The sequence below is a fragment of the Salvelinus fontinalis genome, chromosome 16, assembly GCF_029448725.1.
Source record: "Salvelinus fontinalis isolate EN_2023a chromosome 16, ASM2944872v1, whole genome shotgun sequence".
NCBI classification, from domain to species: Eukaryota; Metazoa; Chordata; class Actinopteri; order Salmoniformes; family Salmonidae; genus Salvelinus; species Salvelinus fontinalis.
The window spans coordinates 27,301,406-27,317,958 of record NC_074680.1 but is presented as its reverse complement, the minus strand read 5'-3'; the positions used below and the strand labels follow the sequence as shown (position 1 = coordinate 27,317,958).

Below are 16,553 nucleotides of genomic sequence, written 5' to 3'. Positions count from 1 at the left end.
TGAAGTAACAGGGTATAGAGCAAACAACACAACTATCACAACACATACGTTGTAATATAGCTTTTTTGGAAGGGCTTCCCCAGTGATTTTACCCACGCTACTGTATAGGTTTGCATTCATTTCATTGGAGAATTATATGGACAGTTGAATGACATTCTCTTTAATATACTATAATGATGCCTAAATTATCAAATTCATTCTATTCTCAGTTAACACAGTGATGGCAAGTGCTTTTTGTTCTCTTCTTGACTCTGAGAGGGATAACCTATTCTTTCCTTTGGCTTAAAAAAACACTAGGTAGGCCTATTACCCTGGCCAGGACAAGTTATTAATGTATACTTTAGAAATGTCTCATCTACATCTCAGAAGGTAGAACCAGCCCGAGACAAGCCTCCTTAATAATGGTAATTATATTTACTTCACAAATACTAATCAAATCAAAATATATTAGTCACATGCGCCAAATACAACAGGTATTACAGTAACCTTACAGTGAAATGCTTACTTACGAGCCCCTAACCAACAGTGCAGTTTTAAAAAAGATGGATAAGATCAATAACTAGAGAACTAGTTGACTGCACATAGCATGGACACAGACCTGAACTTACTCTGTAGTGGTTGGGTATGGGAGCGGAACATGCACCGACCCAGACCTCTCTACTTTCGGAGATTACACATACTGAATCAAATTAATAAATAAAGTAAACGTATTTTTTAAAATAAATGTTTTTTTAAAGTATAAAATAATATACATATAGTCACGTTTAATAAGTATTTGAACTGTGACACAATGTGCATCATTTTGTCTCTACTCCATCCACCAAAATGGATTTGAAAGGAGACAATCAAGATGTGCTTTAAGTGTAGATATTTGGGGCAGAAGTCAGGTCAGATGAAGTGAGGAAGAACAGATATCACGAAAGTTTTGTCTAGCAGTGTTTTGGATGTTCAGATGTGTAAGGAGGAGACTGCGCGGAGGAGGAAGGTTTAAATACTAGTGCTTGTGTGAAGATGTCTTGGTATGTTCATCTGTCTGACCATTTGGGTGAATAAACTTGGTTTGAGCTTTACTGATCGTCCGTGAGTTTTTACTATTTATTTAGAACCTAACAGTTGGCGCTGCGAGCAGGGTTCACCGCGATTTACAGTCCAACTAGGGATTCCGAATCAGTGAAACAGGAGCCGGCACCAAATAGGTGTCGGAACTGTGCCTACCGTGTTTATCACTAATTCTGACATTTTGGGGAGATGAGCATCGTAGACTGAACCAATTATAGGATACGGACCTAGAAAGCCTGAGCTTATTCTGTAGTCCCATTGTACTACGACCTATCGTAGTTTTATGGTATATGGTAAGTCCCGGAAGGTAAGCCCGAGCAGGCTGGTACCTGCAGATGGTACGTCCTAGGGGGTTGGTTCCCTACTAGACCCGTAAAGAGGCGGTGAAAGCCCAGCCGCGGTTGCCGTAAGGCCTTTGTGTGTGTGTGTGTGTGTGTGTGTGTGTGTGTGTGTGGATTGTTATGCTTGTGTACTAGTATGGTAGGTTTGTAAATAAGTAGTCCATGGAGAAGGACAACCGGGGGGAATGTGGATGGTGATAAGAAGGTTGCCTATTAGTTCTGGAGGGAAGCCACATTCATGTTTTTTTTTTAAAGCAAGAAGATATTCAAATGTGTGATCATGATTTGTGTATATTAGCAGTAGCAATAAGGAGAGGGGTTGGTTCATGCCCTGCTGGGGCAGGGAACCGTGACAGATTGTGGAAATAGGAAGACAACTGTGAATAATTTTGGTAATGTGTGTTATCAACAACAGTGATATTTGAGGCGCAACACTGGAATAAGACATTAGGTCACCCTTATTCTCCAGTAATACATTTGCAGACGCTATAGTATTGGTTCTAATACAAGGTATCTAGTGCCGTGACCAATTTAATAGGCACATACTGTACCATAACTACTCGGGGGAAGTGGGTATCGCTACCTTAGAAAATAGTTAATAGAAGGCGTGTATTAGGGAGTGAGGATATCTAAATACTCTGGACACTGTCGGGAGAGGCTTCGGAGTAAAGAGGGGCTAGAGGAAGAACAGTTTACTAAAAGCTATAGGGCCGCACAAGCATTCTACCAAATCGTCTCGAATATGGGAAAAAATGAGCTAATTGGTCAGCATTTCCCTGCTGACGGAAAATTCCAATCTAATAGAGAATACAGAGTTGCAGGTGTGACTTGGAACAATGACATGAAATAATAATCAACGCTCAATACACCAGCGTTTTGATGTCGGCATTCTATCAACAAAAAAGAAAAACCGATAAACCCAAAATTATGAGATGTACTCCGCTGCAAGAAGACTGGGTACGTGAGTACATTGATAGAATTTGTACATCTGTTTTGACTGCAGGTCTGAACCTGTTATCAAAACGGCAATTGTGGGGGTTGTGGGTGAAATAGAGCAGGATGGTTTGAGAGTGGAATCTAACGCAGCTCGATTCGCGGTCGTGCGAGGGGGAAACAGGGCCACAGTGAAAGTAACTAACAGTGAGACGGGGGGGGGGTAACGAAAAATCATCAAAGAGTATGGCGACAGATCCCTGTTTTAGATGTGGGACCGTTGGTCATTGGAAGGATGAGTGTAGAATGGTAATGAAGACTACTGCTTTCGGAGGGAATGCTGCCATGCATTTTTGACAAAAGAACAAGCAGCGAACACTCTTGTAAGCAGCGGGGCAGAAAACTCATATAGCGGTGCATGGCCTTGGTTCGATCGATAGTGGTTCATAGAGATGAGTTTCTATGTGAAGGGAGACGTAGGAGGAGGTCACATCTCACAACTTTCTAATAGATGCCTGGGATCAAATATCCCTGATTCCTTATGATGAGAAATAGGCTACGCCCGGGAAACGTGTTGCAATTAGCAAGGTAACGGGCAGCATCGAAAGCGATACGATTACTATTTGTCTTTAAACATAAGACCAGTAACAATACCCGGATAATTTTACACCGGAGGAAGTGGAGCCGATTTTTGGGGTTGGATAATCCTTGCGAGAATTAAAGACAATGGAGTCTAAAAATTAACAAATGAAAAATCAGGCCAAAATCAAATCTTTGGGGGGGTTAATCTCGTGGGACATTTTATTTAGTCTTATTCTAAAATAGATTTATAGAATGGACGAAAGGGATGAGGGGTCACAAATTAGTTGGGTTTACCAAACCTAAAATTACCTTTTTTTTAAATGTTGTAGTGCGGTGGTTATGGTATACTCGGTGGCGAGATAAATGTCGCTGTGACTAAAGGGAGTACACGCTAAATAAAGGAAGCATAAACGTTGGAGCTAGTCTTGATATAGATTGATACAAACTTTTATAAAAATACACATTTTATAAAAATCAAAAACGGGCCCCTTATTTACACAAGTATTCAGACCCTTTCTGCATTATTGAATGTCCCCAAGAACAGTGGCCTCCATCATTCTTAAATGGAAGAAGTTTGCAACCACCAAGACTCTTCATAGAGCTGGCCCCGGGCCTAACTGAGCAATTGGGGGAGAAGGGACTTGGTGAGTGAAGTGACCAAGAATCCGATGACAGAGCTCCAGAGTTCCTCTGTGGAGATGGTTGTCCTTCTGGCAGGACAACCATCTCTGCAGCACTCCACCAATCAGGCCTTTGTGGTAGAGTGGCCAGATGGAAGCCACCCCTCAGTAAAAGGCACATGACAGCCCGCTTGGAGTTTGCCAAAAGGCACCTAAAGGACTCAGACCATGAGAAACCAAATTTCTTTGGTCTGATGAAACCAAGATTGAACTCTTTGGCCTGAATGCCAAGCGTCATGTCTGAAGAAAAACTGGCACCATCCCTACGATGAAGCATGGTGGTGGCAGCATCGTGCTGTGGGGATGTTTTTCAGCGGCAGGGACTGAAACTAGTCAGGTTCGAGGAAAAGATGAACGGGGCAAAATACAGAGAGATCCTTGATGACAACCTGCTCCAGAGCACTCTTGACCTCCGACTGGGGCGAAGGTTCACCTTCCAACAGGACAATGACTCTACGCACACAGCCAGGACAACGCAGGAGTGGCTTTGGGACAAGTCTCAGAATGTCTGAGTGGCCCAGCCAGAGCCTGGACTTGAACCCAATCGAACATCTCTGGAGAGACCTGAAAATAGCTGTGCAGCGACGCTACCCATCCAACCTGACAGAACTTGAGAGGGTCTGCAGAAAAGAATGGGAGAAACTCTCCAAATACAGGCAGTGGTGTAAAGTAATTAAACTACTTTAATATTTTTAAGTATTTGTATTTATCTGTACTTTTATATTTTTGACAACTTTTATTTAACTATATTCCTAAAGAAAATAATGTTATTTTCACTCCATACATTTTCCCTGACACCCAAAGTACTCGTTACATTTTGAATTATTAGCAGGACAGGAAATTGGCCCAATTCATGCACTTATCAAGAGACCATCCCTACTGCCTCTGATCTGGCAGACTCACTAAACACACATGCTACGTTGGTAAATTATATCTGAGTGTTGGAGTGTTCCCCTGGCTAAAAAACAAGAAATGGTGCCGTCTGGTTTAATTTATGTAAGGAATTTGAAATGATTTACTCTTTTACTTTTGATACTTAAGAATATTTAAAACCAAATACTTAGACCTCTGCTCAAGTAGTATTTTACTGGGTGACTTTCATTTTTACTTGTCATTTTCTATTAAGGTATCTTTACTTTTAGTCAAGTATGACAATTGTATACTTTTTCCACCACTGAGTACAGGTGTGCCAAGCTTGTAGCGTCATAGCCAAGAAGACTTGATGCTGTAATCGCTGCCAAAGGTGCTTCAACAAAGTACTGAGTGAAGGGTCTGAAATACTTATGTAACTGGAATATTTCAGTTTATTTTTAATACATTTGCAATAATGTCTAAACTTGTTTTTGCTTTGTCATTATGGTGTGTGTGTTGATGGGGGAAAAAACAATTGAATCAATTTTAGAATAAGGCTGTAATGTAACAAAATGTGGAAAAGGTCAAGGGGTCTGAATACTTTCCAAATGCACTGTTATGGTGCTATATCAGGATTCAAAGTGAATTGGGGAAAAAATACTGAAATAATGCTAATTTCAACAACAAAATATTCAAGCATGAAAAATAGATTTCAGTGGAAATTTGATTGATTGGGATCCTCATTAGCCGACGCCAATGGTGACAGCTAGTTTTACTGGGGTCCGACACAAAGCAAAAAATGGGGAAACAAATCTCAAGAAATTGGTGAGAACTATTGGTCACTGATATATGAAAAATGTTTGCTACTACAAACTTAAACATATAAATTATTGCAATATATAAATTAAATTACTACACTCCTGCCAGAATGCATGTAATGCACCCATACAAGTAATATCTCTGTTGGAGATGCAAAAAACAAAAGGGAACCCTATTATACTTAATAAAATATTAGCACAACATGTAAAGTCTTGGTTTCATGAGCCGAAAAGGTCCCAGAAATTTTCCGTATGCTCAAAAGCGTGTTTTTCATTTTGTGCACAAATTTGTTTACTGTACATCCCTGCTAGAGAGAATTTCTCCTTTCCCAAGATAATCCATCCACCTGACAGGTGTGGCATATCAAGAAGCTGTTTAAACATGATCATTACACAGGTGCACCTTGTGCTGGGGGACAATAAAATACCACTCTAAAATGTGCAGCGTTGTCACAATAGACAATGCCACAGATGTCTCAGCGCTGTTGCCAGATAATTGAATGTTAATTACCATAAGCCGTATTCAACGTCGTTTTTGAGAATTTGACAGAACGTCCAACCGGCCTCACAAACGCAGACCACGTGTAGCCACGCTAGCCCAGGAACTCCACATCCGGCTTCTTCACCGGCGGCATCGTCTGAGACCAGTACCTGGACAGCTGAATAAACTGTGGGTTTGCACAACCAAAGAATTTTTGCACAAACTGTCACTATCTCAGGGAAACTCATTTGTGTGCTGATCGTCCTCACCAGGGTCTTGACCTGACTGCAGTTTGGCGTCGTAACTGGCTTCAGTGGGCAAATGCTCAACTTTGATGGCCACTGGCATGCTGGACTAGTGTGCTCTTTAATTCTGGTTTCAATTGTACCAGACTGCGTGTATGGCGTTGTGTGGGCGTGCAATTTGCTGATGTCAACGTGTGAACAAAGTGCCCCATGGCGGTGGGGTTATCGTTGTCCGGAGCCCATACTAACACAATTGCATTTTATCAATGGCAATTTGAATGCGCACAGATACCATGAAGAAATCCTGAGGCCCATTGTCGTGCCATTCATTCGCTGCCATCACCTCATGTTTCAGCACGATAATGCACGGCCCTGTGTCACAAGGATCTGTACACAATTCCTGGAAGCTGAAAAAGTCCCAGTTCTTCCATGGCCTGCATACTCACCAGACACGTGACCCATTGAACATGTTTGGGATGCTCTGGATCAATGTGTATAACCGTGTGTTCCAGTTCCCGCTAATATCCACAGAAATTGAAGAGGAGTGTGACAACATTCCACATGCCACAATTAACTGCCTGATCAACCCTATGCAAAGGAGATGTGTCGCGCTGCATGAGGTAAATGGTGGTAACACCAGATACTGACTGGTTTTCTGATCCACACCCCTACCTTTTTTTAAGGTATCTGTGAAAAACAGATGCATATCTGTATTCCCAGTCATGTGAAACCCATAAATTAGGGCCTAATTTATTTTAATTGACTGTTCCTTCTATGAACTGTAACTCAGTTCAATCTTTGAAATTGTTATATTGGTCTTGTGACAAACTGACATTTTGGGATAATGTCTGTGCTATCATATTGTGTCTAGGAATTTACATCCATCTATCTCCACAATTATGTATGTTTGGAAATATGTAAATATTGGTGACCAATATCAAATACATTTGTAACTTGGGTCTAATTACTGCAAATAGTTTTTATAGATATCAATTGTAAAGCATCATATTCACCATAAATAACAAACTGGAGGGCTGAACTATGTAGTTACATTAGATTCTGTTTGTATATCAACTCTGGAAACCTCACATTGATCATCTTGAGGAGTGTGACAGTTGCCAACAGACATAATCATGTTTTGAATTTGATATGTACACTGTATATTGAAAGGGGAGGCTACTGTGTTTTTTTTTTTTTTTTTGGTTTGTGCGTGTTTATCCCAAAAATAATAATTACCTGGGTAAATGGTATATCGCCCAAGTCTAGTAATAACATGGACTAGGCCTTCCTCAGTTGGCCTATGTTGGCTTGATTGTGTTTCACAATTACCTACATTTGACCCTCTAATTGAAGGGGTACTCTAACTGGGATGGCACGGCTGTTGGTCAGAGATGCAGATAATGGATTGTGTAGTAACCACCTTAGCCAGAAATGTAATTTCAAAGAACTATTTTACTGAACTGAATTGTTTGTGAGTAATGGGCCAAGGCAGATCCATTGAACTGTTTACATTGCAGGTTTAGTGTTACAGATTTACCTTTTTCAGAGTTTGTTTGTATGATGTATTTTTCTCACCTCAGCTGTTTTTCTGGTGCGTCGAGCAGATTAACTGGCTTGAATTACAATTTGCTCTTTTCAACCCCCCCCCCTTTCTGCCTATTTGCCTTAAACTGAGGTGTCGTCATGATCATCTCATTGCCCATCCACTTTAGCAGCTTTTTGATGCTCTGGCCAGTGGACTCTCTGCTCCTGGTAATGTCTGCCTGCCACTCATGGAATGGCAGTTCAAGGCTCTAATATTCCCACAGCAGTCAATAGAATCAGAAGGACTTTTAAGAGGATGAGAAACATTAGTGTTTATAGATTTAATTTGATTGCCTCTTATTTAAACCAGGCTGCTTTTTTAGAGGTGGGAATCATATGTGTGTGTGTGTGTGTGTGTGTGTGAGTGAGAGAGTACAGTATTCAGTTGAGTCACATTGCTTGGGACGGTGGCACTAGTTGTAGTGCCTTATGACCCGGCAGAGTGGGTAGCCCACAGCATCCTGCCCTGTAGTGTGGAGTTTCTGTACAATAGAAAACTCCCACTTCACATCAGGAGCAGGATCCACCTCAGCCCTCTAGTGAGGAGAGACTATGGACGGACAACTCTGAGCGGATGCAGGTCTGTCTGAACTGCTTTATGTTAAGCTCTTTTTAGTTGGAGAGGGAGTATCTCTCTCCAACTATCTCTCTCAATAGATTGTCTGGCTGTTTCCCTGTGTGATAGGGTACTATTGTATAGCTCTCCCTGCGCACAGCTGTTTAGTTTTGTTGTCCACACTTGCTCACTAAGTGATGTAATTGCTGTTGTTAGTGAATGTTTCTTGGTTATGGTTCATTTATGAAATATTCACCCTCCCCTCCATCCGTATCATTTTATCTAGAACTACTATGATATAGAGATTTCCATTCTACAGTAAAGTAATAGGACATAGAATTGAATGCGTTGTCATGCAAGTCTCTTGTGCTTTTTTGTTACTGATAGGTGGGGCATTTGTTTTATTTCATCATTGTGTTTGCACAAACAGCAGCGTTCACGGTTGGATAACTTAATAACCCTCTATCACATTACTGTACCTCTGGCAGTATTGCGTGTTGGTAGAGAGCTTTTGCTTAAACTCTGCAGTAAACTTATTTTTGTACTGTGCAAGGCTGTACTGTAGTTAAGTGTTAAAAACCCTTATGGAAAGTGAACCCTCATTTAACAGATAAGGAAGGTACTATGGCATGCTGGGACAGTGAGGAGGGCAAACTCAATCACTACCCAGCTAGCACATTTGGTTCCTTGGAAGTTGTGGGAACGTACGTTTTTGGTTTGCCATTGTTCCTGGGAAGGAAGCCATACGTTTCCTTTTTTTAAACATTCCAAGAATGGAAGTGAACATTTTGCCTGTTCTGGGGACCTTCATTTTTAGGTTGCTGGGAGGTTCTAAGAATGTTTTACAATGGTTCCCTAAGTTTTCCTGGGCGACTTTATTAACGTTCTGAGAATGGAAATTATAGCTTATTTGAAGGTAATTAAATAACGTTCTGATAACAACATGTTTCAATCATACTTTTAATAACACTGCTAGCTCAGCTTCGGTTAACTGTTTTGAACTCCATTCACAGACAGGACACATGGAAATTAATTTGCTTAGGCATTAATCATGCAAACACGTTTATTGTCAGTGAGATTCGAGCCTGAGCTTCTGTTCTCTATCCATGTAATTAGTTCACTGCGCCACCAGGATTGAGCTAGCATGCTATGTTTTTTTAAACTCCTACAAAGCTGTTCATTTTAGTCTATTGAAACAGACCCCATTTCAAAGGAAGCAAGGACTCATTAAGATCAGGTGGGGCCAATTAGTGGGCTCGGCCGACACACCTGAACACAATTAACAAGATGGAGGATAGTCAGTTTTTGTTGATACTGAGAACGGACTGTATGTTTAAAAAAAACATTCTCTGAACGTTAAACTTTTTCTTGTGTTTTTTTAATGGACATATTTCCTAAGGTTCTCTGAACAATTAAAGAACATTACTTTAAGTAGAACCATGAGGAAACCTGTAGGAAACGTTCCTTAAATGTGCTGAGAATGTTCCAAAGCCAAGCAACTATTCTGCACCATTCCCAGAAAGTTGTGGGAAGGTTGTATGCAAAATTACAATAAGACAAACATGCTTTCACCAAGCTCTAAGAAACATATGGTTCTCAGAACGGCATGTGCTAGGTTGGTAGAATAGAAAGAAACATCTCTATGTTGGGTCTGATTTGATCCTGGATCCATGGGGACTTCCTGTTGTCCTCAGGGAAATTTCCAGATGCTGCTGGCAGCAGACAGTTGACACACAATGATCTGAAAACCAATCTCTTCACAAGATTAGCCCAGTGTGAAAGATAGGCCTAATGGTTTTATAGCTTTAATGTATTGTCCCAGTCTGTTTGCCACTGCTATCAGTTCATCAGCTCGCCCATTGATGCCTGCAGGAAATATCCTGTTGTTGCACCAGCTCTCCAGCTGCACAGTGAGCGCCTCATGGTGTCCTCTGACATCACATACCGTAAGGTGCCCTAGAGTCAAAAGAAGTGACAATGATGCAGTGAAATCACACCAAAGTGGTGTCCAGTAATGTTTGACATTTTGCATGCCTAATATCTTTCTTTTATCGCTCTCTCTAACCTCGCTCTCACTCTAGTTGCTGTCTGTTTCTTATCTCCTAAAAGCTCATGTTTGGATAGCACAGTTGTTGGACAGCATTGTGATGCAGTTTTGGCTGCCTTTTACTGTTGCTGCTGCAAAAATGACTCAAGGTTTGAGGAACCTTAAAATTAAAACATTACCTTGTTCAACGTGTCTCCTATTCAGATCGAAGTATTAGTTTGCAGTACAGCAATGTTCAGACAGGGCTCAGATGATATTGACTTTACTGTGGCAATTTGCTCAGTGAAAAGTGTATACAAATACTGTTGAGCTAAGAAATGGTTTTGTATTGATTGGTCAGAGAGCTTGGGAGTGTACGTAGCTGCAGTTAGCTTTGCTCAGGCCCTGACTGAGGTCACAGCAGTGTGAGTGATGTGTTCATACCCTCCTTGTTCTCATCCAGGCCCAGGGGACAACAGTGCATTTGGAAAGTATTCAGACCCCTTTTTCGAAATTGTTACAGCCTTATTCTAAAATGAATTACATTTTTTTTTTAAATCCCATCAATCTACACACAATACCCCATAATGACAAAGCAAAAACTGTTTAGACATTTTTGCAAATGTATTAAAAATAAACTGTTCAGATTTCAGACCCTTTACTCAGAACTTTGTTGAAGCACCTTTTGCAGTGATTACAGCTTTGAGTCTTCTTGGATATGACGCTACAAGCTTGGCACACCTGTATTTGGGGAGTTCCTCCAATTTTTCTCTGCAGATCCTCTCAAGCTCTGTCAGGCTGTGTGCTTAGCGCTCTGGAGCAGGTTTTCATCAAGAATCTCTCTGTACTTTCCCTCGATCCTAACTAGTCTCCCAGTCCCTGAAAAACATCCCCACATCATGTTGCTGCTACCACCATGCTTCGCAATAGGGATGGTGCCAGGTTTCCTCCAGACGTGATGCTTGGCATTCAGGCCAGAGAATCTTGTTTCTCATGGTCTGAGAGTCCTTTAGGTGCCTTTTGGCAAACTCCAAGCGGGCTGTCATGTGCCTTTTACTGAGGAGTGGCTTCCATCTGGCCACTCTACCATAAAGGCCTGATTGATGGAGTGCTGCAGAGATGGTTGTCCTTCTGGAAGGTTCTCCAATCTCCACAGAGGAACTCTGGAGTTCTGTCCCAAATGACCATTTGGTTCTTGGTGACCTCCCTGACCAAGGCCCTTCTCCCCCGATTGCTCAGTTTGGCTGGGTGGCCAGCTCTAGGAAGTGTCTTGGTGGTTCCAAACTTCTTCCATTTAAGAATGATGGAGGCCACTGTGTTCTTGGGAACCTTCAATGCTGCAGAAATTGTTTGGTACCCTTCCCCAGATTTGTGCCTTGACACAATCCTGTATCAGAGCTCTACGGACAATTTCTTCAACCTCATTGCTTGGGTTTTGCTCTGACATGCACTGTCAACTGTGGGACCTTATATAGACTTGTGTGTGCCTTTCCAAATCATGTCCAATCAATTTACATTTTCGAACATCTCTAAAAAACGGTTTTCACTCCGTCGTTATGAGGTATTGTGTGCAGGTTGAGGATTTTTATTTAATCCATTTTAGAATAAGGTTGTAACGTAAGATAATGTGGAATAAGGGAAGGGGTCTGAATACTTTCCGAATGCACTGTATACCGACGAAATTTGAACCTCAGCAAGCTGCTCTTGGATCAGTTGAGTCCACAGTGAAAGGCCTCTAAGATGCATAGTATCATGATATACTTAACTTTTACAATACCATTTTACTGTACATCACCTCAAGTATTGGTAGAGGAGGTGCATGCTATGTAATGTTTTATAAATGTTTTATTTAACCAGGTACGTCATTGAGAACACATTCTCTTTTACAATAACAACCTGCTTCTGTAGTCAAACGTTTAATCTCCTGATCATGATTTGCGTTTCTTTAATACATAGCTTTATCTGCATGTTACCTGACACTTAACTGTTCACAGCAGCCAAACCATGTGACCAGTCCACTTCCTGTCTCTGTGGGCCAGGGAAGATTGACGGCCGCTCGTTATCTCCACATGGAGCTCCAGTCCACTGCTACTCTGTTATTCACATGGCTTTATATAAGCCAGCCATGGCTTTTTAATAGACCTATGTCTTCCTCCTGTCAGCTCATGGTGAATGAGCGAAGCCTATGTTACTAGGACTGCCTTCACTCTACCATAGCATGCTGACAAGACCAGGGAATATCACTGTGGGTGCTTCACCAGACATAAATGAGTGTTGATAGGGTGAAAAATAGCAGGAGCACACAACACCTATCCTAGTTTTTAAGATCTACTGTAACCAGTATGTTTAAATAATAGGCCTAGGTATGATGAGATGAGAGCCGGTCAATAGGCTGTAAGCTCTCCGTTTTTTCACTGGGAAGATTCTTCAGATGGCTGTACCTGTTTTACTGTAATTTGTCATAGACGCTTGCTAAAAAACTTTAACTGGCCTCTGTAAAAATTTGTATAGAATCAACTTGATCCCATCTGTCGAAGACGCTTGGACCTCATTTTTATTTTATTTTCAGTGGTATTGTTAACGAACACGCCCCCATAAAGAAAATTAGAATTAAAAACAGGTTCAGCCCCTGGTTCGGCCGTGATCTTGCAGAGTTACTCCACCTTAAGAATTGCATTTGGCGAAAGGCTCGGCACACGCATAGTCAGGCTGACTGGCTCTCGTTCAGACAAATGAGAAATAAGTGGCAGCAGGTAGCCCCAGAAAGGAGAGACAGGTTAAAAAGGTTGGAGATAGGCTTTGCGATGATAGGGGCAGCAACCTTAAAGAAGAAAGGGTATAAACCATCTGAAACACAGTTTTTTGGGGTCAAGTTTCAGAAGCTCCTTTAGCACCTCGGACTCAGTGACTGCCTGCAAGGAGAAACCTTTTAGCGGGGCAGGGGGAAAAGAGGGAGAAGCATCGGGATAGTCGCATTATAGAAGGGGTGGGAGATGAGGAAATGTTAGACAGCCAACTTGACCCCAAAAAAACTATCTGGGTCAGATGGTTCATACCCTTTCTTCTTTAAGGTTGCTGGCCCTATCATCGCCAAGCCTGTCTCTCCTTTCTGGGGAGGTTCCCATTGCTTGGATGGCAGCCACGGTTCATCATTTATTTCAAGGGGGAGATCAAGCTGATCCTAACTGTTATAGGCCTATTTCTATTTTTCCCTGTTATCAAAAGTATTGGAAAAACTGGTCAATAATCAACTGACTGGCTTTCTTGATGTCTATATAGTATTCTCTCTGGTATGCAATCTGGTTTCCGCTCAGATTATGGTTGTGTCACTGCAACCTTAAAGGTCCTTAATGATGTCACCATTGCCCTTGATTCTAAGAAATGTTGTGCTGCTATTGTTATTGACTTGGCCAGAGCTTTTGATACGGTAGACCATTCCATTCTTGTGGGCCGGCTAAGGAGCATTGGTGTCTCTGAGGGGTCTTTGGCCTGGTTTGCTAACTACCTCTGAGTGCAGTTTATAAAGTCTGAACATCTGCTGTCTCAGCCACTGCCTGTCACCAAGGCTCAATTCTAGACCCTACGCTCTTCTCAATTTACATCAACAACATAGCTCAGGCAGTAGAAAGCTCTCTCATCCATTTATATGCAGAAGATAGTCTTATAGCCAGCTGGCCCCTCCCCGGATTTTGTGTTAAATGCTCTACAACAAAGCTTTCTTAGTTTCCAATAAGCTTTCTCTGCCCTTAAGCTTGTTCTGAACACGTCCAAAACCAAGGTCATGTGGTTTGGTAAGAATAATGCCCCTCTCCTCACCGGTGTGATTACTGCCTCTGAGGGTTTAGAGCTTGAGGTAGTCACCTCATACAAGTACTTGGGAGTATGGCTTGACAGTACACTGTCCTTCTCTCAGCGCATATCAAAGCTGCAGGTTAAAGTTAAATCTAGACTTGGTTTCCTCTATCGTAATCGGTCCACTTTCACCGCAGCTGCCAAACTAACCCTGATTCAGATGACCATCCTTCCCATGCTAGATTACGGAGACATCATTTGTAGATCAGCAGGTAAGGGTGCTCTCGAGCGGCTAGATGTTCTTTACCATTCGGCCATCAAATTTGCCACCGATGCTCCTGATAGGACACATCACTGCAATCTATACTCTTCTGTTAACTGGTGATCTCTGTATACCCATCGCAAGACCCACTGGTTGATGCTTATTTATAAAACCCTCTTAGGGGGGAGTGAGGCCTATCTGAGATATCTACTGCAGCCCTCATCCTCCACATACACCACCCGTTCTGCCAGTCACATTCTGTTAAAGGTCCCCAAAGCACACACATCCCTGGGTCGCTCGTCTTTTCAGTTCGCTGCAGCTAGCGACTGGAACGAGCTGCAACTAACACTGAAACTGGACAGTTTTATCTCAATCTCTTCATTCAAAGACTCAATCATGGACACTCTCACTGACAGTTGTGGCTGCTTTGCATGATGTATTGTTGTCTCTATCTTATTGTCTTTTGTGCTGTGTCTGTGCCCAATTATTTTTGTACCATGTTTTGTGCTGATACCATTTTGTGTTGCTGCCATGCTGTGTTGTCATGTGTTGCTGCCTAGCTTTGTTGTTGTCTATGGTCTCTTTATATAGTGTTGTCCTATATTTATTTATTTTAATTTTTTTTTATCCCAGCCTCTGTCCCCACAGGAGGCCTTTTGTTAGGCCATCGTTGTAAATAAGAATTTGTTCTTAACTGACTTGCCTAGTAAATAAAGGTTAAATAAAAAAAGCCAGTCTATTGGATATGAATACTTACTGCAATATCCCCAGGGAGAGAAATCACTCTAAAGAGGGCGTTGGGTTACAGGAGTCACTTCTTGTTTAAATGGCATTCATTCCCTAATCCTCAACTTTAAGGACAATGGCAGCCATTATAATTGGACTGGGGGGGAAATGCTCTGAAATCAGACTTACAAATATGCCTTTGTACTTTGCAGTGTTGGGGTGAATGGAAAAGACAAAGTAAAATGGCGACATGAAGGAAGCACATGCCAAACATTATCTCAACCTCCATCAATCCAACTGTTTGCTTTGAATTTCACTGGGTCCTTTGTGACCTCCAGATGAAATGTATTGTGCGTAGATACACCGTCAAGCCCATATCACCTGGACTTGAAGGCGTTGGAGAGATCCTCTTTGTGCCTGTACAGAAAAAGGCAGAGTGTGGCCCATAGGAAATCCATACCTTAGTCCTAAACAGTAGCATGCCGAGGCCAGTCGCATAACAATGCAATATTTGACAAGGAATAGTAAACCATAATTTAGCAGTTTTCACTGATTGGAAATGCAAGAATAACATGCTTGCAATTCCACTCACTTGATAGTTTGTAGCTAGCTACTGTACAGCTTGTTTGGTCCGGCGTGCGTCAAGTCACTCTGGTTCACACTGACTGTGTGCAGAAAGTAGTCCATCACAACTTCTTCCCATTGATCTTTGTCGATAGCGCCTGCTAAATTCAGGGCAGCAATGTTGTTCAGCAGAGTTCTCCATGGCTAACATTATATTTTTCAAAAAAAGCTGCGGTAGCAAGAATTATCTCCACATACTAAGCAGCTCGTGTTATAGACAGAAGTATGCTACATGGCAGACCAATCTGAACTCATCTCTCGGCATGTCCAGCCCATCCATTATCTCAGCCAATCATAGCTAGCAAGAAGGTTCCTCGCTTTTTTTCATGGCTAAACCAACTAGGCTTGTAATGGAACAATTTTATTTGTATTTACAGATGGCATATAAATTTGTTATTAAGGCACATGAAAGTTCACATGTTTAAGAAGGCATTTCTGCCCCAAAAATGCATTTTGATAAAAAATGTCAAATGCCTCTCCTGTGAAGTAGTGATGTGTGACATACTTTGATAGCGATTGAGGGCAAACATCAAAAGCATGGCGTGGGATATGTCATACCGTTCAATATGAATCACTTTCCTTTTTCTATTTCCTCAGTTATGGTTGCATGACTTCAGCCCCTGAGACTTAGGCCTTGGCTCACTCATGGTGGATTCTGAGTTTGTGATGCGGGTGCCCCCTCTGGATGGGAGGGATATGGAGCTGGATGTGCTGGGCTTCCTGGACTCTCTGGGGGAGGACAACACCACAGCAGCAGAGAGGTGCTACCGCTCCCACTCCCGCAGCAGTGTCCTGCAGGGCCTGCCTTTTGGAGGGGTGCCCACGGTCCTCGCCATCAATGTTGTCCTGTGGCTGGTATGTTGCTGACACAGACACACAGATACATGTATGTATACACACTCACACGCGCACACACACTACAGTGTTACAGCAATCTCAACCTCTCGTCTTATCTCTGGTACCAGGGAGACATTTTCCCCAAAGAAACACCC

At 42.0% G+C, this 16,553-nt stretch overlaps 1 protein-coding gene across 5 annotated transcripts in view; it reads left to right on the top strand.

Moving 5' to 3' along the window:
• Nucleotides 1–16,553, top strand: part of LOC129812915 (calcium permeable stress-gated cation channel 1-like) — a 60,113-nt gene that overhangs the window by 20,494 nt on the left and 23,066 nt on the right. For 4 of the 5 annotated variants that reach the window (XM_055864889.1, XM_055864892.1, XM_055864893.1 and 1 more), the window contains exon 2: nucleotides 16,159–16,416. In XM_055864889.1, coding sequence (XP_055720864.1) covers nucleotides 16,207–16,416 — 210 coding nt within the window. In that variant the 5' untranslated portion in view covers nucleotides 16,159–16,206. Of the gene's footprint in view, nucleotides 1–1,522; nucleotides 2,358–16,158; nucleotides 16,417–16,553 lie in introns of those variants that run through there. The other variant, XM_055864890.1, reaches the window with a different exon arrangement.